This window comes from Acipenser ruthenus, chromosome 21 (assembly GCF_902713425.1).
Source record: "Acipenser ruthenus chromosome 21, fAciRut3.2 maternal haplotype, whole genome shotgun sequence".
Taxonomy (NCBI): Eukaryota; Metazoa; Chordata; class Actinopteri; order Acipenseriformes; family Acipenseridae; genus Acipenser; species Acipenser ruthenus.
The window spans coordinates 21,170,490-21,194,796 of record NC_081209.1 but is presented as its reverse complement, the minus strand read 5'-3'; the positions used below and the strand labels follow the sequence as shown (position 1 = coordinate 21,194,796).

At 37.0% G+C, this 24,307-nt stretch overlaps 1 protein-coding gene across 1 annotated transcript; it reads right to left on the bottom strand.

Moving 5' to 3' along the window:
* Positions 1 to 1,948: 1,948 nt before the first annotated feature.
* On the bottom strand, positions 1,949 to 24,280 carry LOC117428498 (ubiquitin carboxyl-terminal hydrolase 3). Its single transcript, XM_034047584.3, has 15 exons — positions 23,916 to 24,280; positions 17,130 to 17,190; positions 16,797 to 16,934; positions 14,847 to 14,930; positions 13,073 to 13,154; positions 11,118 to 11,200; positions 10,229 to 10,342; positions 9,713 to 9,826; positions 8,983 to 9,129; positions 8,564 to 8,670; positions 8,371 to 8,451; positions 7,961 to 8,079; positions 7,658 to 7,771; positions 7,465 to 7,532; positions 1,949 to 6,552 (listed from the first exon to the last, which is right to left on the bottom strand). The coding sequence occupies exons 1-15, from the start codon at positions 24,004 to 24,006 to the stop codon at positions 6,384 to 6,386; spliced, it is 1,572 nt and encodes a 523-aa protein (XP_033903475.1). The 5' UTR covers positions 24,007 to 24,280; the 3' UTR covers positions 1,949 to 6,383.
* Between the last annotated feature and the right edge of the window lie 27 nt (positions 24,281 to 24,307).

Genomic DNA, 24,307 nt, shown 5'->3' with positions numbered 1-24,307 from the left:
TGAACAAGGCTTGGTCATGTCTTCCGTATGCCAGATTTTATACCAGCCAAGACAGCACTCAGACGGACCCTGGAGAGAAAGCAGAGAGAGCACCCCAAAACTACATGGAGACGAACCACTGAAGAGGAACTCTCCACTGCCCACCTAACCTGGGGGACAGCTGCCAAAACAGCGCAGGACAGAAGAGGGAGGCAGGAAACCGTGCAAGCCTTATGTGCCACCTGGCACGAAGAGGATGAATGAAATGAATGAATAAACATACAAAAAAAAAAAAAAGTGTTAAACTAATCCCCTCAACTAATGGGGCCTGATCAAAATGACCCAGACAAGATTTTAAATAACCATTGATGCTTTGTATCATGCATGCTGATATCTTCGGATTAAAGGTACTTTTAAGGTGAATTTTGTCATTTCACAGCTATTGTTAAGTGTTAAACATGGAAGGGAGGTTCCCTATATACAGTACAGTGTGTTATTTTTGCTGCTGGACTGGGGATGCCAGTTCTGTGCAGAATCACAAGTTTCTGATGCAAATCAGTAGATTTCTACTCAAAAGGTACAGATCACAAGCTTGCGATCTGTTCAGGCAACTGTTTAATGTCAAAACAACAGTTACAAGTTTTTATTTGCTACTGTACACATCTCCCCACTGTGGTTACACAGGTAATCAAACACTAAGGTTGTTTACACATTTTTGTAAGTTTTATTTTAGTTTTACAAACAACTTAAAAGTTTGAATTTATGGAGTGAAAACCTTGATGATAAATCTCATGCATGCCAGCTGTAGAGTTTAAACAATACAAATGCATTGAAAACCTTGATGATAAATCTCATGCATGCGAGCTGTAGAGTTTAAACAATACAAATGCATTGAAAACCTTGATGATAAATCCCATGCATGCCAGCTGTAGAGTTTAAACAATACAAATGCATTGAAAACCTTGATGATAAATCTCGTGCATGCCAGCTGTAGAGTTTAAACAACACAGATGCATTGAAAACCTTGATGATAAATCTCATGCATGCCAGCTGTAGAGTTTAAACAATACAAATGCATTGAAAACCTTGATGATAAATCTCATGCATGCCAGCTGTAGAGTTTAAACAATACAAATGCATTGAAAACCTTGATGATAAATCTCGTGCATGCCAGCTGTAGAGTTTAAACAACACAAATGCATTGAAAACCTTGATGATAAATCTCATGCATGCCAGCTGTAGAGTTTAAACAATACAAATGCATTGAAAACCTTGATGATAAATCTCATGCATGCCAGCTGTAGAGTTTAAACAATACAAATGCATTGAAAACCTTGATGATAAATCTCATGCATGCCAGCTGTAGAGTTTAAACAATACAAATGCATTGAAAACCTTGATGATAAATCTCATGCATGCCAGCTGTAGAGTTTAAACAATACAAATGCATTCATCAAAAAAAAAATGTTGTACATTTTCTGAATTTTCAGCATTGTAGCTCTGGACAAGACAGGACTACAGCTCTGTAGCAGGAAAGATCAGCTTGTGCAACATCAGTGCAGAACAGGTTTGAGAGGTCAGCTTCAGTCTGATGAAAAGCTCTCATTTCACATGACTCAAGGGCTCTGCCATTCATTTGGCATCATGTCTTCCCTCACTTGTGGTAGAAGGGCATGTGTAACACCATATGTTTATTCATTATATACACTTTATAAATTACAGTGTGTGTGTATTTAATAGAATAGCTTATTATTGGCAATCATTAGTCTGTTGCAATTTATTGCAAGACAGTTTATAGATTGTGTGTGTACGTAATACCTTCTCACTACTTTTTTTGTCTTTTTATATTGAATATCCTAGTTAAGTATTGTATGTGGGATCGAGTATACAAACACACAGGTAAACTATACAAGTACAATATGCAGAATTCATATTTCCGAATAACATTGAACAAAGTGACCACACAAGCAATCGTTAACATTGTACTTTACTAACAGTGAAACAGTACATTAACTAATATACATACATACCATTATTGTAATGCAGCTATTACAGCACGTAAGAGAACCAGCATTAAACAGGCGATTCAAAAACGAAATGATGAATCTTAGTTGTATTCAGTGATTCAGAGGCGGATCGTGTCAGTTACAATTCTGGAACGCAGAGAGAGAACAAAAAAAAAATAACAAAAGTGTTTTAAACTGTTCAAATGAGTGCATACAGCATCAAGTTATCCGATTCAAGTTACAGAAGTGCTGAGGTGCATGGCTTCACATTACATGGGTGCTTCTAACTCACATTAAACTTTTTCCTTGTAGAGTAACTCTCTTTCACATGCAGTACACACACACACACACATCATGCCAATGCCACATTCATTCTAAGCCAAGGTTAGTGCGCTAAAGCAAAACTATATCCTTAAAAGAGTAAGCAGCTTTTTTTTTTTTTTTTTTTTGGAGTTTGCAATCATTACATTGCTTCAATACTGAAATCATTTTTATGTAATTCTGCCTTTGACCTTACGCTTGTCTGGGGAATCCTAAATTCTTGGACTATCCCCATTCCATTCAAATAATGCGACACCGAGACCCACCACTTAGGATTTTCCTGACAAGCTCAAAGCAAGGTAAAAGGCAGCTACTGAGAAATTATAACTCATTATTGGAACTCATACAAAAATGTTTATTTAAAAAAAAAAAAAAAAGCAATGAATTATATTTGAAGCTACTTAATCTTTACCCTTGGATATGGCCATGGGATGGGACTACCATTTAATGACCATTAATATGACAATTCTTTAAATGCATTATTGTTAGGTTTGCTTTTAAGCTACCTTTTGCAATACTGTGGCTAAAGTAAAAATATATACGCAACATAATATTTGGTCACAATCAGAAAAAAAAGAAAAGAAAAAACAAAAACACTTTCAGCTTTCTTTTAAAATGGACCTTAACTATCACAAAATGTGCACAAGCTTTCGAGACTGCAGTACATATGCCCTTTCATCAGATGAAAATGGAGAAAGTTATAATAATAATAATAATAATAATAATAATAATAAATAATAGAACAAGGTATGAAAAAAGAAACCTGGAATACAACTGCAAACTGGACTGTTGCAACAAACCCTAATACACGGTTCACAGCACATCATGTGGTTAGGGTCCCACGAGTCAGCAGCAGATACTTCATGTAAATAGTGAAACACAAGCCAGGGCCAATTTATCCGGTCTTTACAATTTACTGTCAATAAAAGATTATCTCCGATCAGGCTCTGAAACGCCTCTTTCCATGCTGTTAACCTGTTACTTACAGATCATCTTTTAAGAATTATCCAGTGAAAGTTCTGATACAGGCAATAGATGATGGAATCTAGGCAGATATTAATGCTTCAACACAATTTATCGTCTTGTAAACCTCCAAATGCCTTTATAAAATCAATGTTCCCCCATGCACGTGCTGGCTGCTGCTTTAAACAATGCTTTAAACTGCAAGTTTCCAGAAATAAAAATAGTAATTTTGCAAGTTATTATGGAAATACCTGGACTACAAAACTTAAAATATACTGTTTTTTGTAAAACGTTAAGGCAATTAATCCCTGGTCCTATTTGCAGGTCTAGATTGGTGTAGTTAATACCAAAATGGCTTGAAAGATTTTTACAGCTTCACAAAATCAAAACTACCATTGAATGATTATACATCAATTAACTAACTTTCTAATATTTTAACAAACTAAAATATATATAGATTTTTGGTCTGCGCTTAAAATGGCCAAAGTTGGTCATCTTAGAACTATAATATGCTGTACAGAGTACTGAACAAAGTCAAGTGGTTGCAATTAATTGTTCAACCCCACAAATCAATATACTGGTCGGCATTAAATGGCATAACCAGGTGTGAAACACAGTAACATAAATCAAAATCTTCCTCTTAACATACTAGAAAAGCCATACAAGACAAGTGAAGAAAGTAAGCTTGGATTAAAAACAAAGGACAGGTGTTACGAAGAAATACTAGACCGTCTGCCACAATTTGGAGATAATACAATTAAAATAAAATCAGAAATGTATGGTTTTACAAAATTGGAATGTTCCTTCAAGTTTTCAGACAAGTGTAAAGTAAATAGGCTACTCCACATCATGCAGTTATTGCTGACATTATATCTGAAGTCACAAATTTGGTGATAACAGTGCTGATTACTGTGTTTTTGGGTTAAGATAATTATAGTGATTAAGATAAGTACATAATCACTGAGGAGATCGCCTACAGCACTAATCTTTCCTATAAAAGACAGACAGCTATTTTGATATACATAGAAGAACCAGATGGTCAAGAAACAGAAAACAAGTGATTACTCCACAGACCAGATCCACAGAGCATTGAGCAGCAATATCAGAAACACTGTTCTTGTGAACAAAAGAGACATTCAACTTTGAACTGGGTCCGACAATGGCCAAAAATCATATTCCATACCATTTTTTAAATTTGGATAATGGGGTACATAATTCAAATGTCAATAAAATACTTTGCTACTCCACTTAACACCATTTGAAATTACAAAATAACTAAAAGTTTGTTTGATTTACAGACACAACTTAAGATTGATATGTCTTGATTTCCACTAAAAACCAAACAAAAATACACAAATGATTATATATGAAAATCATTTGGTCATCAAAAAGAGAAGGGATTGAGGACCATTGCATTCAGCATTCGCTTCTGAATTATTCTACTGTGTTCTGCATGTTTTAATTCTAAACACTTGTCATTGTAAATAGCCATAGTAAAACAGTGAAACGGATCACAAAAGTCAGTGGTGCTACAAAATGAATGATACAAAAATTTAAATAAGATTAAACTGCAATAAGATCATTTTAAAAGGCCTACAATATGCTGGATGTTCTGAGCACATTTAAGTTTGTAACTATTTACCAGCACAGATGCTACATAAAAGCATATGTTTAGCCCAAAGTAATCTGATAAATTTACTAAATACTATTTCTTTTAAGATCAGGATCAAGTGCCGGTTATGCACTTAACAGCATAACTGTCACTCTTATAACAAATGGCAAAATACTGGCTACAGAAAGCTTTATTCTCTGTTTTTTTGCAATTAAAACTTAATACATTTTCATCTTTTCTTGTGCAAATTTGCTTCTGAATCTAATGATTTCACAGGCTCATCCAAGAAAATTAATTCTCCTGGCTATCTATTATGCCAAGCTTATGTGGTGATTTTTTTTTTTTTTTTTTTTTTTTTTTTTAACAGAATCAGAACCCACATTATAGAAGAAATAATGGTACTTTAAGAATCAGCTACATTAGTATTTCTGGGGGAAAAAAAAAGTCATTTTACATTTCAAAAACACAAAGATAAGCAGTGCCACCTAGAGTATATTATGCATTCATCTACAGGACACTTATTTGATTCACTTATGGTGTGAATTTTAAATAGAATTTGAACCCAAATAAAATGTGTGCAGTTTATTTGAACAATATTGGACTGAATAGCACCTTTTCAAACATAAAACCCAAAGTTTAGTTTAACAATGCTGGCTGTATGTTCAAGCACAGATATTTCAGGTTAAATTTAGTTCCGGAGTCTCTGAAAATGTTTCTTCAGTGTGTTATCTTGTTAATTAAGCAATGCATTATATTACATTGAGAGACATCTCACATGTGCATTTTTAAACATCACCAATTACAACTGATAAACTCATACAGAACTACAGTACCTGAAAAAAAAAAAAGTTCCCATTTCACATGTAATTGTATTTTTGGAGTCAGATTTCACAATTAATTTATTGTATATGTAACAAATGCTTACAGTAATGGTTTTCACAATAATTGAGGACGATTGCAAAAAACAAAGACTGGCAGTTTCAGCTTGTGTGAGTCTTACATAATAGGTTCCTCCTTTGTGAAGATCCTTTATTTCTCCAAGAGAAGGGTTAAGCATTCCCAACATAAAACTTTACCTTTGGAATCTAATACAAATGCAAAATGTGCCACACAGAGAGGAATGTAACACAGAGCAACAAAAAAGGCAAACTATATATATATATATATATATATATATATATATATATATATATATATATATATATATATAAAAAATATATCTAAAAAGTGAAAATAAAAGCAGCAGTTACATTTTACTGAGGTTCTCTGATAAAAAAAAAAAAAAGTGTTTAAAAGAAAACAAAAAAAATAGCACTTGGACAACAAACTCAAATTCACAACAGTAATTTGAAAAATTAAATAAAATAAAAAAGTGCATGATGAAAATGAAGTCTTGGATCAAGTGTTGATGGAAAAACTGGAATAGTTGTGTATTGTCAGAATGCTTCAGTACATAAAAGCGTTAAGAGAGTGAGCGAGAGACAGACAGGGAGAGAGAGGTATTAAAGTTTGGAGTCCGATGCGGATTTGGTCTGGCGTTCTATATAGAACAGGATGTAAGCCTTGGCCTTCACCACCGTCTCCTCGTCGGTGAGCGTGACCGTGCTGTCGTTGAAATGGTACCAGCGGCCCTCGTGGGTTGCATATGCTGTGTAATGTCCAGAACCAACACTAAACAGAAAGAGAAAAAGGAACAATAAAAAAACATATACTTTATTAAGCCAATTGCCTCAACGTCCAGGAGCTCGACAGAGGACGTCAGTGAGGACAGAGTTAAAAGTACTTCTTCTTGTAAATTTATTTTTAAACAGTATCACAAAAAGGCAGCAACAGTAAGAATGACAAAGTCAAAAGCTTTATACACAGTAAGCAGTAAATATTCAAGCCCCGTAATTCTCTATAAAATTGTTATTTTAGTACCAGCTGTTTAAATGTGTTACTGCCACAGAAATAAGTACAGTAAAATCTGCCTTAGCGATCACCTCTGAAGAGAGACCATCTGTCACAAGTCACTGCTTGCAGAGGCCACTGAACCTTTTTCCTCTATTATTTAACTGTGAACAACCTCCTGCGACCAGCGACCATATTTTCTTACTCCCATCCACAGCAATAAACCTGTAGGAGAAACCACTCTCCGCTTATCAGGACGGTGTTACTTTGAAGTTTCCAGCTAAAAAAAATCTCTTTTGCTCGTTACAGTTTCCGCATTACTGCCTCTGAACTCCCGTAAAACATTATTGCTGGGCCTGAAGCTAAGAATATGATTAAAAAGACATGAAAGCATTTGCCATTCAAAGGGGAAACAGACTCTGAGCTGTTCAACAACGCAGAAGAGGTGGTAGAAATACTTCTATCATCGCAGAAGCAGACAAGAATAAGTGACTTTCAAATAAATACAGGTAACTGTAGATTGAAACCAAACTCATTTTTGAAAGAACATTTTGGTCTTTAATAATTGTATAATTTATCTTTAGGCTTCACAGTCTAGAAAATAACCAATAACTATAACTAATGAAAAGAAGCAAATACAGGAGCATATGACTCAGAAAACACATTCTGTTTGTAAAGTTATGAGCTACATACCCTGATCCGTGATGCACAACCACAGCTGCAAGTTCGTAAAGGCAACTTTCTGGGCCGCTGTTTTCAGGCTAGAATTTAGGGATTCAAAAATGGGAGAGAATTATTGCTTCAGGTATGAAATCATTAAAAAGGCAGAGTACTCATGTCATATTAAATCTGCTGTATAAAATGATGAGCCATGATGTATACAAACCTCCAATAAGTAGCACTTCATGTCTAGACCTCGCAGTGGAAATTCTACATACGTGTCTACCTTGTTTCTGAGATACGCGGTCCAGTGAAATCTTTTCAAATGCAAGCAGAACACCTAAAAGAAATAAGAAAAAAAAAATAAGTAAAGAAACCAAGAAATCAGAGTCTGTGCTTACTTCCACTTAGCTTTTCTTTTTATCCTACATTTCAGTAACTGCTGGCACATAAATCCCCAATTAATGAAAGGTAACCAATCAACATGTGTCTTAATTCTGCTCATTTTATTCCCCCTCACCCCTCACACCTTTGGTAGCTTCTGAATCCAGAATTTTTTCGTGGACTTCTGACGTTTTTTGCATTTGTGGCACATGTACAGTTCAGTTTCATCAAGTTCCTCCAGATCTGTGAAACTGCGCAGGCAGTCTGAAAGATGGGAACCATGACAATAATTTCAGTCAATGGTAAAATCACATGTTAATAAAGATCACTTGTCCGTACAAGACCGTTTTCAGAAGATCCCTTGAGTGGTCATAATAAACAGATTTTACAGTTCCAATATCCTACAGGAACTTAATCTAACTTCTCCCTTCATTTCTTGCAATGCTCATTTAAAGTTTGAATTAAACAGCTGGTGGCCATTTGGTCTTGTATAGAAATGTGAAGCACAGATGTACCCAAAGAGTAGAGATGGATAAAATTACATGTAGTCCTTACCTCGCAGAGTGCAAATTGGTCCACTTTCTTGGTTCTTTGTTCGTTTATTTCTAAACTGGCTTGGAATATCTAACGAAAGATCTAAAAAAGTAATTTTAAAAACGTGGTTATTTATTTTACTGTTGTCATTTGTAAAGAAAAAGTTCATTAAGAATTTGCAAAAAGAAAAAAAAAATCATATTGAAATACTTACCAAGGAATGGATCAAACTTTCTAGATTCAGTCCCACATATCAAACAATTCACTTCATTCTGAAGAATACCTCCAAATATTGATGTCACAACTGTAGAAGTCCCATTTCTAAAACAAAAGAACCCCAGCATTAAAGCCACTTGTAACAATTTTATGCTGCAAACTTCTTAATGTCAAAACCAGCCATCAACAGTCACTAACGACTAAGCACGTTCTTTCAATGGATCAATATTTGCTTATACAGCGTCTGGATATTTCCCCAATGTAAAAGTAATATTAATACCAACAACAGAACCAAGGATATCCAGGTATAAATATTCTATAATGCATACAAATCTGTAAGTTTACAAGCTAAACCTAAATAAGGGTTAAATACATGACGTATGCATCAGTAGCCTGCCCAGATGATTGGATACATACATGCAGCATTTGCCCCCTACAGACAGCATTGCTCCCTCCTGTGGAATCGTGGAGCGGGAAACTCCATTGCATTCTCCCTGAAGCTCCAAGTGAAGATGGTCCAGAAGGTACCGCATGAACTCATGAGCATCCTGCTGCTGGTATCCCCTGGTAACAACAAACAAAACACAAAGTCTGTGAATTTACACAAAACGACTACTAGCTTTCTGATATACTTTAAATTGGTAGAATAACCCACAGTAAAACATCCTTATGACATTATAAAAAATAATGTATTAATACAGAGTATGTGAACTTCATGTCCCACCCTGTCATGGCCATATTGACAAAGCATTTACCCCACTGCTAAGTTTGCACACTTTCCTTTTAATGAAACACACACTGCTAATGTTACAGAACTAGCAAGTTTATTTTTTTATTTTTTTTCAAAAATGGTTATCTTTAGAAAAAAAGGCAGGTTACTTAGCACTGTGGTAAATCCTTTGTGCATTAGGCCTAAAATGGCTGAAGAATCACTCTATATTGAATTTTCTAAATGAAGAAATTAGAATATGTAAAACAAAAATGTAATTGGTGCAGTACTTGCAGTATGAAATTGAACTGGATTATTGAAATTAATCATTTTTAATTGGTATAAAAAGAAGCAGCGTGTGTGTGTGTGTGTTAATAAACCCATTATAACATAGGGAGAGAGATGCAACATGTACACAAACATTTCTGAACACTGTACCTGAAATTTGGCATGATTTTCCAAATAACATAAAATAAGGATTCAGGACTGAATGCGGTTTGACTTCCCTGCCACAAAGCACACAGTGTCTTCCGGAACTCTTCTACAAGGGAGCTGTTTAGGAGGAAGAGAGAACAGAAATGAAAATGCATTGTGGTCAAATCTTAAGCAACAAGGGTCAGGTATCAAATGATGGACATTCATGGAATCTATTGATGGACACATGTATATTTAGAAAAAAGCTGCTTTATGCTGTGTGGTTAAAAATATATCATTAGTGCTGACAATTCAGAATAGCGACATGCTACAGGGACACCAATTTATTTTATGTTTAAAAAAAAAAAAAAGAAAAAAAAACTGTGCCGCAATCTGATTTAAGTTGTGTTGAACTACAACTGACACTTTTTATGATCAGGTATAATGTGAACTGTGATAAACCCAACATCCAGTACTCCCCTTTCAAAACTGACAACACTAACCCCCCCCGAATTTTGATAAAACTTAATAGGACCTTACACACTGTTGTCCCCCAGACTCCTCGTGTGGTACATTCTTCTACCTGCAGTTTTCCCACTGCGCAACTCCACAGCCGGCAGCTCCTTGAAATAGCAGCAGAACTGTTGAATATTACTGAAAAACATAACATAGCTATTTTGAGAAGAAAAAAATTACCTATGTGGTTAAACAACAAAACTATATATTAAAAAAAAAAAAAGGTGGCTGAACTGGTCAGGAGTATTTTACATTTGTGTTTTGCTTCTTGAGATCTGACAGAGTGTGAATGATTTACAGGCTGTTACTGCAGGTTGGACTGTAGCAGGGACACGTCTCTGAACGAGAGTAGCAATCAGCTTGAGGAAATTAAATGTCAACCAGGTCTGGGTTTTTTTTTGGGGACATCAATCCAAACTCTGGAATAAATAGAGTGTGAATACTTTAACTAAACAACAACCAACCATAATGTCCACAACAATAAAAGAAGCACTGCAGATTTTACAGCAGAATCGTTACAACTCAGCTTCAGAGTCTCTATTATGAAACATCCATGCATTGCACATTAACACATCTTTTTCAACACTCTCTAAGCAAAGTGCTGGGTCATGGCCAAAAGTGAAACATTCAATTTTAGACTAAAGCTGCTGCTGCTGCTGCTTGTGCCCAGGCAACCCAGCAAAGCACAGTTGGCATGATGCGTAGTTTCTGAAGTTCCTCTACAATACTACCTTACAGAGTACAGTAATGTCTTCATTTAACAATGTACAAGCAGTAATTCAAACATTTTAAAATGTATAAAAGAAACATTACAGTTGAAATATTTGCAGGTTGGAAGCACTGGATTAAGAACTCCTATGGTGAACCGCGATGCTCACTGAAGCAGAGCAATGATGCAGGAATGGCTGATTACCTGAGGGACTGGAGAATGGCATTCATAAAGCACGTGTTTCCCAGATTACGAAGGCCAGTAGCACACAGAGCAGAGGAACTACCCTTTAAAGAAAACACACAACCTTGTTAAGAATCACAAGAGAAAAAACAACAATGCCATTTTAAGTAAACCTGTCACTGCATGAATAAAAAACACATTTACATATCATTTAAAAACCTATTTTACAACCTTTCAGCTGCATTTTAAGGGGTGCTTGGGTCTGAGCAGTAGACTCTGGGGACCACCGATTTGTGGTGCCTGCTTGATTTTACAATCAATACTTGAAACCCACAAGGCAATTCAGTATAACAAAATAAAAACACTGAATAATCCTGCTGCATTGTATTCTGGAAAATGAATCAGCACAGCCCCAGTACTTCTACAAAGATATCTTTTGTCTACTACTAACTGATTTAAATGAAACAATGTGAAGACAATTTCTTCTTCAAATTCGCTGAAAAACCACCCCACCCACTTGAAAGCAGATACTGCAAAACAGGAAATATCTGCAGCAACTTAATTTTGCGAATGTCTCACTATGGACATTTACAGCAACAACTGTAAACTATACATATTCTGTATACACGTTATGGACCGTTGCCGAAATCGGGCAGTTGCCGTAATGCCCGGGCAGTTGGCGAAGTGCCCAGCTGCAGCGGGCAGATGCCGAATTAGCTTCGAATTTTATGTCATTTTGGCATCTGCCTGAGCAGTTCGTCAACTGCCGACAGCCACCCGGGCTGATGGTGAAGAAAGCACTTCTAGTTTGTTTTACTCATTAAAATGCACCCGGACCAAGACAAAACCCGCTGAACCGAGCCTTTAAAAGGACTCCTAAAACCGGTACCAAATCGACTCCTCCTTGCCCCACAGCTTAGATAGAAACAAAGTAAACTTGCAAGACTGACGCAAGGCAGCCCGAATTCTCTTTGCACGTGGTGCTGAAAGAACAGCTCTCCCGAATCAAGTAGAGGGGTCTATTTCATTTTCTTTCAACATGATTATTTTTCCTATGGAAGAGTCCTAGTGCCAATGAAAAAAAAAAAAAGTAAAACCTCCTAATTAGGACTTTATCTCCCATGTAGGACTTTTTCTCCTAATTATTTTAATCTCCTAATTAGGAGATAAAATGCCCTAATTAGGAGATACAAAGTCCTACGTAGGAGATAAAAAGTCCTACATATGATTTTTTTTAAAATTGGAACTAGGAAGCTTCCATATTTTTCATACTTTGGTATGGCTTTAGAATTTCTGTATTATTTAGTATTTCGTGAACCTTTAACTGCCCGGCAGTGTACCAATTTAAATAATAAAAGCTCACTGAACTCTGTTGTTACATGTATTTTCTTTCTTTGGTTTTCGTGGCTGCAATGCTGCAAATTTAAAGGCTTTAACAATGTTGCAATGACAAGTTGTAATGCTGCACACTATGTGGTGAATAAAATGCTGAGGCAAATGTCTAATTGTCTGAGATCTGATGTCAACTAATGTTAGACATGAAATGATATTGTTTGAATGGTAAAAAAATATTTTCTACAGAACGAAAACTAAACTTTTTATAAGAGAACGTTTTCTTCAGAGTCAAATTGTCGTTCATATTTCTAAATAAGAAATACAAAAAGCTAATGCTGTTGATTAATTAATATTGCTATAATAAATTAGTTTTGGCACAGTGTTCTTCCTGAGTTTCAGGTAACTATTTAAGTGTGTGGCTTTTACACTTTTAAAGTTAACTGATTATTAGTCTCTTGCTGATATTGAATGATCTCTCATTTAAACAACGCAACTCTGCTCAGAAATCTGTATTGTATTACTGCAATAAGAATAAAATAAAACATTGTTACCCAATCTAAAATATAGAGCCGGGGTATTACAGCTTTAACTGAATGTTTGTTCGAGATGCTGTAGGTTAAAGTCTGCAGAATAATACTTACATTGACTTTCAGTAGTTTATTGTTGAGGGATGAACTTTCCAATAGTTTTCTTTTTCTGTGTCTATCCACACTGAAGCCAGAGCTGCATTATCAAAGAGAAAAGAAGAACAAAAAAAAAAGTGTGAATTCTTGGGGGTTACATTGAGTGTAAAAAAAAACATACAAAGTAGTTCAAGAAATATTCATGGATATTCAAGAACTGAACTCAATTACTGTCTCTCTACTTATTATTCTGATCTAATCTTATTAACCTGTAAACCTGCTTTCATAAACCCCCAAGATTTACATACTTTTTTTTTTTTTTTTTTATTTAGTCGTTGCCAATTAGTTTTTTATTATTTTCTCCCCAATTTGAAATGCCCAATTATTTTTTAGGCTCAGTTCACTGGTACCACCCCTGCGCTGACTCGGGATGGGCGAAGATGAACACACGCTGTCCTCGGAAGCGTGTGTCGTCAGCCGTCCGCTTCTTTACACACTGCGAACTCACCGTGCAGCCGCCTCAGAGCTACAGCGTCGGAGGACAACGTAGCTTTGGGCATCTTACAGGCAAGCCCGCAGGCGCCCGGCCAGACTACAGGGGTCGCTGCTGCACGGTGAGCCGAGGACACCCTGGCCGACCTAACCCTCCCTCCCCCCGGGCGACGCTCGGCCAATTGAGCGCCACCCCCTGGGAGCTCCCGTCCACGGTCGGCTGTGGAATAGCCCGGACTCGAACCGGCGAAGTCCAGGCTATAGAGCGCATCCTGCACTCTAGCGAGTGCTTTTACTGGATGCGCCACTCGGGAGCCCCCAAGATTCACATACTTTTAATAAGTTGTGCTACATAATGTCCTTTTTGATATTCATCCTAACTGGATAAGCAGTTATTTAGAAAAAACTTTGGTACAAACAGACTGCCTCCATGAGCCCCGAGATTTTGATACACTTCTAAAGAAGGTCCTTATGAAGTGTTATCACAATTGGACAAGCAAAGGGAACATACCAAGTACAGGCTACTATGCAATCATGTTTCCTTTGTAATTTAAGATTTTTATTCAATAATCGTTTGATTATTGTTAAGTCAGAATAAATTGTCGGTAAATGTGTTCATTTCCAAGACCACAAGCCTGGAGTAAAACTATTTGTAGGGAAGAGGGTGTAACATTCTCCATTAACTAGAACCGTCATATTTCTCGTGGATGGAAAACTTAAAAGAAAAAAAAAAAAGCTCCCTAATATGCATCCCTCATTACTAAGGAGGCAAGCATTAAGCAATTATACATTCAGAATCTTGATGCCTAGAAGCAAAATTGTTGCAAGACAATTCTCTTTTTATTTTAATTTGTTCCAAGATATAAGACACAGGCTTCCATTGTACACCACAAATTCAATTCTACCGTTGGAAAGAAAAATTGTTGATCAGTAAAACACGTGTTCATACCAGCGAGTCCTCAGAGACAATAACACATGTATTGAGTGCTTGCAAATCCTGCAATAGCTATATGGTTCAACAGAAGACTTTTTTCCCCTGGGCTCTTTGTACCTTTAATATCAACACATTACACATTGATTTTAAGTAATGGACTGGGGTAGGCACGTGCTTTATTTAATTCAGCTACAGGTTAGATCCAGGTGGCATAATTCTCTATCTACAGTAATGAGAAAGAAAGAAATTCAAATGTCCCCCTTTTCTGTAAAACAGAATTTTGTAACATGAATTATTTGCTGTTAATCCCAATGCAGTGTAAACTAATCTTTTTATTGCGATCTTCTTCTGTATCTCTGTACTTACTTTTCCAAGTTTTGTAGATGTTCTCTGACCTTCTGCACCAGGCCCAGCTTGGTGTCGTTGACAACAAAATCATCACATCTGTAGCTGAAAGGACAAAGTTTCTCTGCATTAGTGAACTATTACACCAATCTATTAACAATTAAAGCTTGAAAATACTATAAAATGTAATTAAGGGTTAATCACAGTTACACATTCTGTAATCCTGTCCCAACCCTAGAATTCTCAGTGTTATGTTTTCTGTAATATTTAACACTATGGCACCATCTCTTGATTATTTTAAAATGTAGCCTATATAGAACACAAAACAGAGAAAAAGTTAACAATGTAGGCTTGTTGCTACTGTAAGCCTTATTGAACATGTTTGGATTGGTTTCTGTTACCCACTCATTCCTTCCAGAGTATAAAAATAAAAGCTGCTGAACCTTCAAGAAAATGTACCTCAAAGAAAACTGTGAAAGTCTGATAAAAGGAGATATATTCAACCTATCTTAAAACATGGTGGCTCTAACTGCTGTTTAAATTATCAATAAACGGCCCAATAAAATAATCAAAACATCCCGGTTCATATATAGTCTCTCGGTCTGCAAAAATAATAATTGGAATCCTGGGTTTTTAGATCAATAGAATAGACCTCAAGGTGTCTCTGTATTCAGACCTGTAGGTCTGAAATAGCAATCCCAGTATCAAACAAGAAATATCAATATGGAAAATAAAGAACTGCAAGTATAATGCTCATTAATCACATGAAATCTGAATTACTTGTACGATTATTACATTTTTGAACTGTTCTTGTTCCTGGCATGGAAAACTGAACAGCTGATTATCAGCCGATCACAGTGATCATTTTGCAGAACAGCCTTTCCTCTGTATGTCTGTAGGGAGTTTACTTCAAACACTGCGAGCATATGGAATCACTATGTAAAGAACAAAAATCTTATCCAGTGCTTTGAATTCCCTCCAGCTTTTCATGCCTGATGCAGAGGGGCTCTTGCAGTGGTTTTCAGTCACAAATTCCACACAAAACAGTGGAATCCACAAAGGAACATGAGCTATGTAAAACGAGAACCAATCTGCTGCTGCAATTCAATCTTCATCTTTAAAAAAAAAAAGGCACATTCCTAAAACCTGTAGGAAACAAAGCACTTCCAGTTTTAAAGTGACTTGAATGAAAAAGTAGCCGCTGGCAAGGTGGAGGCCACTTCCTATACAAACCACACTTCCCTGTATAACACATGCTGTTGTGCAATCAAAAGAAATCCAGTTCCTATAAAGAAAGATTTCAACTTATTTTAAAAGCAGAGGTTCCATTATTTTCAGCGTAGGGGCAATTTATTAACAGATCTTTTTGAAAACGTACTTGCAAAACATTTTCCACATCCATATTAATTAAAAAAGTTTGTTTACCAATATGCTACGTTCTGATCCTTAACCTAAACTTTGTTTCTTTTATTAATTGGGAATTTTACTAACTTGATTACAAGCAACTGAAAAAGGGGCTTGAAACTCACAATAACACTGCACCCAGTCCTGGATTTCAAACTACCTTCAATTAAAAATATTATTTAAATGCTCATGAAATTATTTTCCTGTAACTCACTGAAGCCCATCCATCCATCTATCTATATTGTAACAAGGTTGCAAACACCAACATGAACAGTTTTTACAAACTCTAACAAATCTACCCAAACTACTTTGGCCTCAGTGCAGCAAGTTTTATAACGGCTCTTTTGAGGGCAGGCCACTTAATACTGTCTTGATATGGTTTATTCATTCAAGTCCTGCATACAACAGAAATTCCACTTAAAACTAGAACTGTATTTCAGAGGAATGTGGCCATTGTGACACACACTTTGATTTTCCATCATGCTTCTGTCAATTCCTTGACAACTCGCTTCACCTCATTGTTAAAGTACAGTTAGCACACAGAGACAGCAAGCTGCTTCTACATACCAATATGTGCTATAGCTACTGCAATCCATACACACAGCATGCTGTGGCTTCTCCTTGTCGTGTTTTTCAGATTTCTTGTGATTGCTGGCTTGAATCTGCGAGTCTTCAAAATGCTTCTTTGCATGTCCATTTACGTATCTTAAAATGAAATGAATGAATACATAAATAAATAAATAAACACAAGCCTGAAAAAGCATTATCATTTATTTTCATATCAAGTTCACCAATTGTCCACAATTTTGTTGAGAAAGCTACCTTAAAACAATATCCAAGATATGATATGAAACACTGAAATGATATGGTGCATTTTCCTTTCTCAAGCCTTTCACCTACCTTCCACACTGCACACTTGAACATGTTAAACACACCCACGGGCTTTTGTTTGAGCGGCAAACTGAAAGAGAGGACACAATAAGATGTCATGTACAAATCTGACACTCAGGTTAGTAAAAGAGTACACTACACCCCTGGAAGAGCTGCCAATACAAAACTAGAAGTGTCTATCATGAGAAGTTGTTCTCAAGATGTGTGTAAAACTCATTACATACATTCTGGCCCCTCCAGAAAATATCTCAATTGCTGGTTAGAAGTGTATTCAAGACTACATTAAATGTTAGGTTTAATAGAGAGGGTTATCAATTTCGAGTTACTAACTATAGGACTAATACTTTTGATCAACAGTTCATCGGTTTATACCAAAATGCAATCCGAAAGGTCTTTAGAAGGCAGACATACAGGATCAGTGCATAAGTAAGGCCCTATGAAATCCACGTTGCACAGAACACGGACGGAATCGATTAATTCAGAGAAAAAAAAATTAGGCACCCGAGGACATAACCACAAAATCAGTTTAAAACAAACAAAATATATATGTATACAGTACTGTGCAAAAGTTTTAGGCAGGTGTGAAAAAATGCTGTAAAGTAAGAATGCTTTCAAAAATAGACATGTTAATAGATTATATTTATCAATTAACTAAATGCAAAGTGAGTGAACAGAAGAAAAATCTAAATCAAATCCATATTTGGTGTGACCACCCTTTGCCTTCAAAACAGCATCAATTCTTCTAGGTACACTTGCACAAAGTCAGGGATTTCGTAGGCATATAGTCAGGTGTATGATTAAACAATTATACCAAACAGGTGCTAATGATCATCAATTCAATATGTAGGTTGAAACACAATCATTAACTGAAACAGAAACAGCTGTGTAGGAGGAATAAAACTGGGTGAGGAACAGCCAAACTCAGCAAACAAGGTGAGGTTGCTGAAGACAGTTTACTGTCAAAAGTCATACACCATGGCAAGACTGAGCACAGCAACAAGACACAAGGTAGTTATACTGCATCAGCAAGGTCTCTCCCAGGCAGAAATCTCAAGGCAGACAGGGGTTTCCAAGCTCTTTTGAAGAAGCACAAAGAAACGGGCAACGTTGAGGACCGTAGACGCAGTGGTCGGCCAAGGAAACTTACTGCAGCAGATGAAAGACACATCATGCTTACTTCCCTTTGCAATCGGAAGATGTCCAGCAGTGCCATCAGCTCAGAATTGGCAGAAAACAGTGGGACCCTGGAACACCCATCTACTGTCCGGAGAAGTCTGGTCAAAAGTGGCCTTCATGGAAGACTTGCGGCCAAAAAGCCAGACCTCCGACGTGGAAACAAGGCCAAGCGACTCAACTATGCACGAAAACACAGGAACTGGGGTGCAGAAAAATGGCAGCAGGTGCTCTGGACTGATGAGTCAAAGTTTGAAATATGTCGCTGTAGCAGAAGGCAGTTTGTTCGCCGAAGGGCTGGAGAGCGGTACACGAATGGGTGTCTGCAGGCAACAGTGAAGCATGGTGGGGCTGCATTTCTGCAAATGGAGTTGGGGATTTGGTCAGAATTAATGGTCTCCTCAATGCTGAGAAGTACAGGCAGATACTTATCCATCATGCAATACCATCAGGGAGGCATCTGATTGGCCCCAAATTTATTCTGCAGCATGACAACGGCCCCAAACATACAGCGAAAGTCATTAAGAACTATCTTCAGCGTAAAGAAGAACAAGGAGTCCTGGAAGTGATGGTATGGCCCCCACAGAGCCCTGATCTCAACATCATCGAGTCTGTCTGGGATTACATGAAGAGAGAGAAGCAACTGAGGCTGCCTAAATCCACAGAAGAACTGTGGTTAGTTCGCCAAGATGTTTGGGCCAACCTACCTGCCGAGTTCCTTCAAAAACTGTGTGCAAGTGTACCTCGAAGAACTGATGCTGTTTTGAAGGCAAAGGGTGGTCACACCTATTGATTTGATGTAGATTTTTCTTCTGTTAACTGCATTGCATTTTGTTAATTGATAAATATAAACTATTAACATGTTTATTTTTGAAAGCATTCTTACTTTACAGCATTTTTTCACACCTGCCTAGAACTTTTGCACAGTACTGTATATTTTAAAAGTATAGTTTAAAATTGCATGGTGTTTATATGACAAGAGGCTTCAAGAAACACACATCATGGGAATGTATGAAACAAATATTTTTGCACCTCTCAGCCACCATACACAACCGTGGTTTTAACTGTAAAAAAACACTGCCTCTCGTGCCACTTCACTTGCTAGCTACCGTTATCGCTTGGGGGGAAAACGACTACCTATAAGTTATTCTGAGCAGATAGTATTGTAATGACTACTGCAGAATGCAGGGTCTAGTTGCTGCATTTTTTCTCTAAAGTTCTCGGGGAGATATTAGAAAGTGCCTTTTTATTGATTAAAACCGTTTAGAAAGGTTTTTTTTTTTTTTTTGTCATGCATTTCTAGCTTCATCATTGTCAATGTATCAAACACTTGTGGTTATAAAAAAAACAAACTAACAAATTACAGATTTTTAAAACCGAAAAATCTGAAATTAGGAAAGAATCCAAAAATTCAAAATAATAAAAACGGATTTCATAGGGCCCTACACATTTGGGTTCACAATTTGAAGGAGAACCCTAAAAAGAAAGTTTCGCTATATATCATGTGGATAGACAGCTTGTACTTCTATCTGAAGGGGATATTAGTCACAGTTTTTTGACAGTGTTATTGCTTGTTCATTCAGCAGTCTTTGTTGCCAAGGTACATTAAGCAAATTGGAAGAGACAAACGTCTCCTGAGCATCTACTCGTGTAAAAAAACACCTGGCTTTATTGTTGCAGAGAGGGACATTGGCTTAAAAATTATTGCTGCAGAAACTGGACGAGGATGAGTCCACACTAAACCAGCATGCACCCTAGCAGAGATGTAGTAGGCTGAACATACTGGCAGCACTGTGCCATATGCCCAATCATTTCTATTCATCTAGAAAACAGTCTAGAGAAGAGCCACCTATAATGCATACAGCAAGCTTGCATCAAAAGCCTCATTTTCAGATGGTACACTGAAATTCTTTTTTTTTTTTTTCTGGTAACACTGGTAGCTCTGATGACAACCCAATTCTGAATCTGCTTTAGCGAAAATTAGTTTGAATGAAAATTAAACAGGGGTCATGAAGGCATGGTTGCTGTCTGATGAGAACAATTTCACTTGTGTTAGGGTTACTTAACTGAAGTAATTCTGATATCAGGGCTACTACCTGACCAGAGTCTTTGAGGCACTGCTCATACTGAATGAGACTGAGAGGGGGCAGTCTATTTTAGTTTATTCTCCACCCCCGACAGGATAAAGAGATTGATCTTTGTGCATGGAACCCACTCAGACAACATGCATCCGAAATAGCCGTTGCCAAGGAACAGTTAATTCTCTTGCATGCAGTGCTCTTTGTAGAGCAGCTGAAAGCTTAGAAGTGGCTGTAATGACCGTGTTCTCACCTTTCTCTTAACAGACACACACACACTGGCCATCATGCAGTATCACATCATGGTGTGATGTAATGGAACAAGGGAAATAGAATAGAGGCAGACTGTACAGTACAGTACAGTACAAGGGCAGATATTAAGGTTCAGAATTCTCTTTTGTATACCATATGCATGACTCCAGCAGTTACTTTGTCTATAAAAAAAGGGCTAAGAATAAAGGCAATCCTGCATATTTATAACCAATGAATTCTAAATATAATGTGCACTGGGGTTTTCAAGACGAGTAAATCCTATCATTACCATACAGTACATCCCGGAATATTTATTTGATCTGTTAAGTCAACATGAATAATTTAACAGCAAGTCTGTTCCCCCAACCATGCACACTTTCAAATGAACTTGACCAGAACAGAAATTAAACACAGGGTGAATTGAGGCTGTACATGCAACTGTAGTCTACACGACCAGCTTTTGTAAAGTCAGATCTTTTAAACCAAAGTTCAAAATTAGGGAGCAAACCGTATCCTTATAGCCTCAAGTGAAACAATATTAAATGCATGCTTTATCATTGTATTTAAAAAATGAACATCCTGGAATGTAAGCCATCATGAGTGCTGTTTACTTACGTAGAAAACTGATCAACATTTTAACATTTATGGAAAATACTTTGAATATTCAATATGAAAAGAAATGTCTTGCACTGTACAACGATTTTCTGGCCAATGCATATCAACCTAATGGAGCTGCTGGACTATCACTATAGCAACATGATGCAGTGCAAGTGGGGCTCATTTACTAAGCTTCTGTGACAGGAAAAAAAATGCATACTGTTAACATAGCCTAAAGGCGGTACTGTTCCCTAAATTGCTTACCAGAAAAAAATGTAGTTCAGATTTCGCCTCATTTAAAAGCTGGATACAAATCAAGCCATTTTGTGTTTTTACCCCTAAAAGTACTCTAAATTACTCAAATAGCAAATCAAAGCTGCATTTGCCAGCTGGCAAGAGCAAAACATATGAATAACAGTGCAACGTAGTACCAAAGCTCTGGTGTGGCAATGCTTTGTTTGGACTTTTTGCAAAACGGTTATATGTGGCTGTTCGCACTTGAATGCTAAAAGACACAGTGAGCCAGATTGACTTAACTGCTCCAGTGCACAGCTTGCACCACTTTGTAGGGGGTATGTGGCTTTGTCAGTCCAGGAGCCGACTGCTGCTTTGTTCTTTTTCAACAGTTTATGACAATTGCACACAGGAAAACAGAAAGACCAATGGGCTGCCCCACGCCTGGCTTTTCCAAACGATAGTTTTTTTTATATAAAATAAAAAAAAGGAAACAAACATTGAAGCAGACATCATTCTTAATTTTCTGTCATACACGCTTAGTAATAGCAACTCACTAACACAGTGAATCAATTCACAAGATCTAGAACAGTGGTGGATGTTAATACCACTGCCATTCACATCAATAATAATAATAATAATAATTTAAAAAAAGTTTTTCCCTGAAGTTGTATGCTTTCTTATGAAACAAAATACACTAAAGAAGGTAACTTGCACTGTTTGAGTTATTAGTTGTAATGAATGAGTCCTTTATGAATGACTGCAGCAGTGGTGGTATGAGCAATCGAATACACACACCACTATGTTTATTATATAAAAATATATATTTTAATACACTGCATTACCACAAGGCAGGTAAGAATTGGGCATTTGCATGATACCCAAATGTACAGTAACAGTAATAGCACTTCCCATTTCTTGTTAGTCGTGTCAAACTGATGTGGTACTGTACTGTACTGTGCTTAAGCGAATGGGTATATAATTATAGCCCAGCTACAAAGGGGGTATTCCTTGCAAGATGACAGATTACTAATGTTCGTTCAGGCCGCATGTTTAATTTGTCACTTTTGCCAACTCTGCCGACTGCAAAGAACAAGAAATCCAAGGCTACGTTTGGCACTGAGCACCAACTGAACTCAGCCCTGTTTATATTCAATATCCTCAGTGATGACCAGCTGTAAAGCAGAGACCCTACTGCTCATTCACCAGGCTCAGGCTGATGACATCAATGCAAAGAGTTATGACCAGAAATGAATACTCAAGGAGTGGAGAGCTGTACAACAAAGAGCAGGCAATTTCGTATTTCACTGGAAACTATCATTTTGCCGGTTATAAGTTTGAAATATTTCCTGGACTTTGTCACATTAAAATAAAATAAAACGGCAGGTATTTGAATTTGTCAAATGCTTCCTTTATGAAAACAACATTTAAAGGTTATGCTTTTCGGCAAACGTACAGATACAGTATGTAATCCTGGGGACAATCAGCGACTACACAGTCGCATTGGAGGTCTTGGATCTCCAACAAACACCTACACACCTGGATGTGATGAGCATTATGCACTTTCTATTTTCCTTAACAAACTTTAAACAGAAAAAAGACACACGTGACCCACTAACTTCAGGGGGAAAAAACAGCTCAAAGCCTGAAATGTCAATTGCGCCACTTGACACATTAATTTAATGTGTTTATGTGTGCCAATGTCATAGTTACTGAAGGTAATTGTTATGAAATATGGTAGTTGTGGTTATTCCACGAGAACAGTGTAGCACGAATTTGAAGCGCTAAGTCTTGGAAATAAGACACCCCAGGCGACACACATCTTAAAGTCGTTTGTTAAATTCACCTTAGGCGATGCTAAAAATGTAATTACTGTGTCCGTATCCACAGTAGACACACAGAAGAATGTAAACGCAAACCATTTCTTAAATTGCATAAGTTAGCATTAATTTTGACCTCGGGTCACTTTTTTTTTTTTTATTCCATTTTCAATTTCACGACTAGTTATTAGTAGAAAAATAACCCCAGTTAACCTGTTTTATGTGACGGCATAATGATAAAATGAAGTTATCTGTAGAGTGGATAAATTAATAATAGCGCAAATTCAAAACTGTTTACACAGTACCACTCTGATGGCACACGCACGTCTTGCCAACTAGATGATATCCCTTTTCTGGTTTGCATGTTGTATTTATCGTACAGTGGAAAAATACATAAGTTGTGGGACGCAAAACTAATATATATATATATATATATATATATATATATATATATATATATATATATATATAAAATGTACGTACAAACATATATTCCTTGGCATTCAGTTTACAGTGGAGTACTTGCAGTAAACAAACACAGGAAGTATTTTAATATAAGACTACAGGCCTCGTCCCAGAACCTGCGGGGTTTCCTGCTCCGTCTAACCGAACCGTTTTCCGTATCAAGGCTGAAGACTTACCGCTGCAGCACCAGGACGAGGGCGACCCGTTCGGGAACTGAGTGGAATCCGGAGCGATGCAGACGCTGGAGTTTAGGTGCGGACACTCCATCACATCAGAGCAGGGAATAATAACTGGGGCAAGGGAACGAGGGGTTACAACTTGGATAGTCCGGGACTGCAGATATCTCAGTGGTGCCCCGTATATAAGCGTTTCTCTCACTCTACGTGCCCGACTGTTCTTGCGCTCTCTTTCTTTCTTTATTTACAAAGCGTTCAGATACAGCGAAACTGCGGCCATCTTTTTTTATACAGCGTGTCTAAAAAAAAAAAAAAGGGAACTCCAGGTTCAGAACCGATAAAACTCCAATCCGTGTCTTCGATGTAACCTAAATAAAGATCCAATCCGTTTC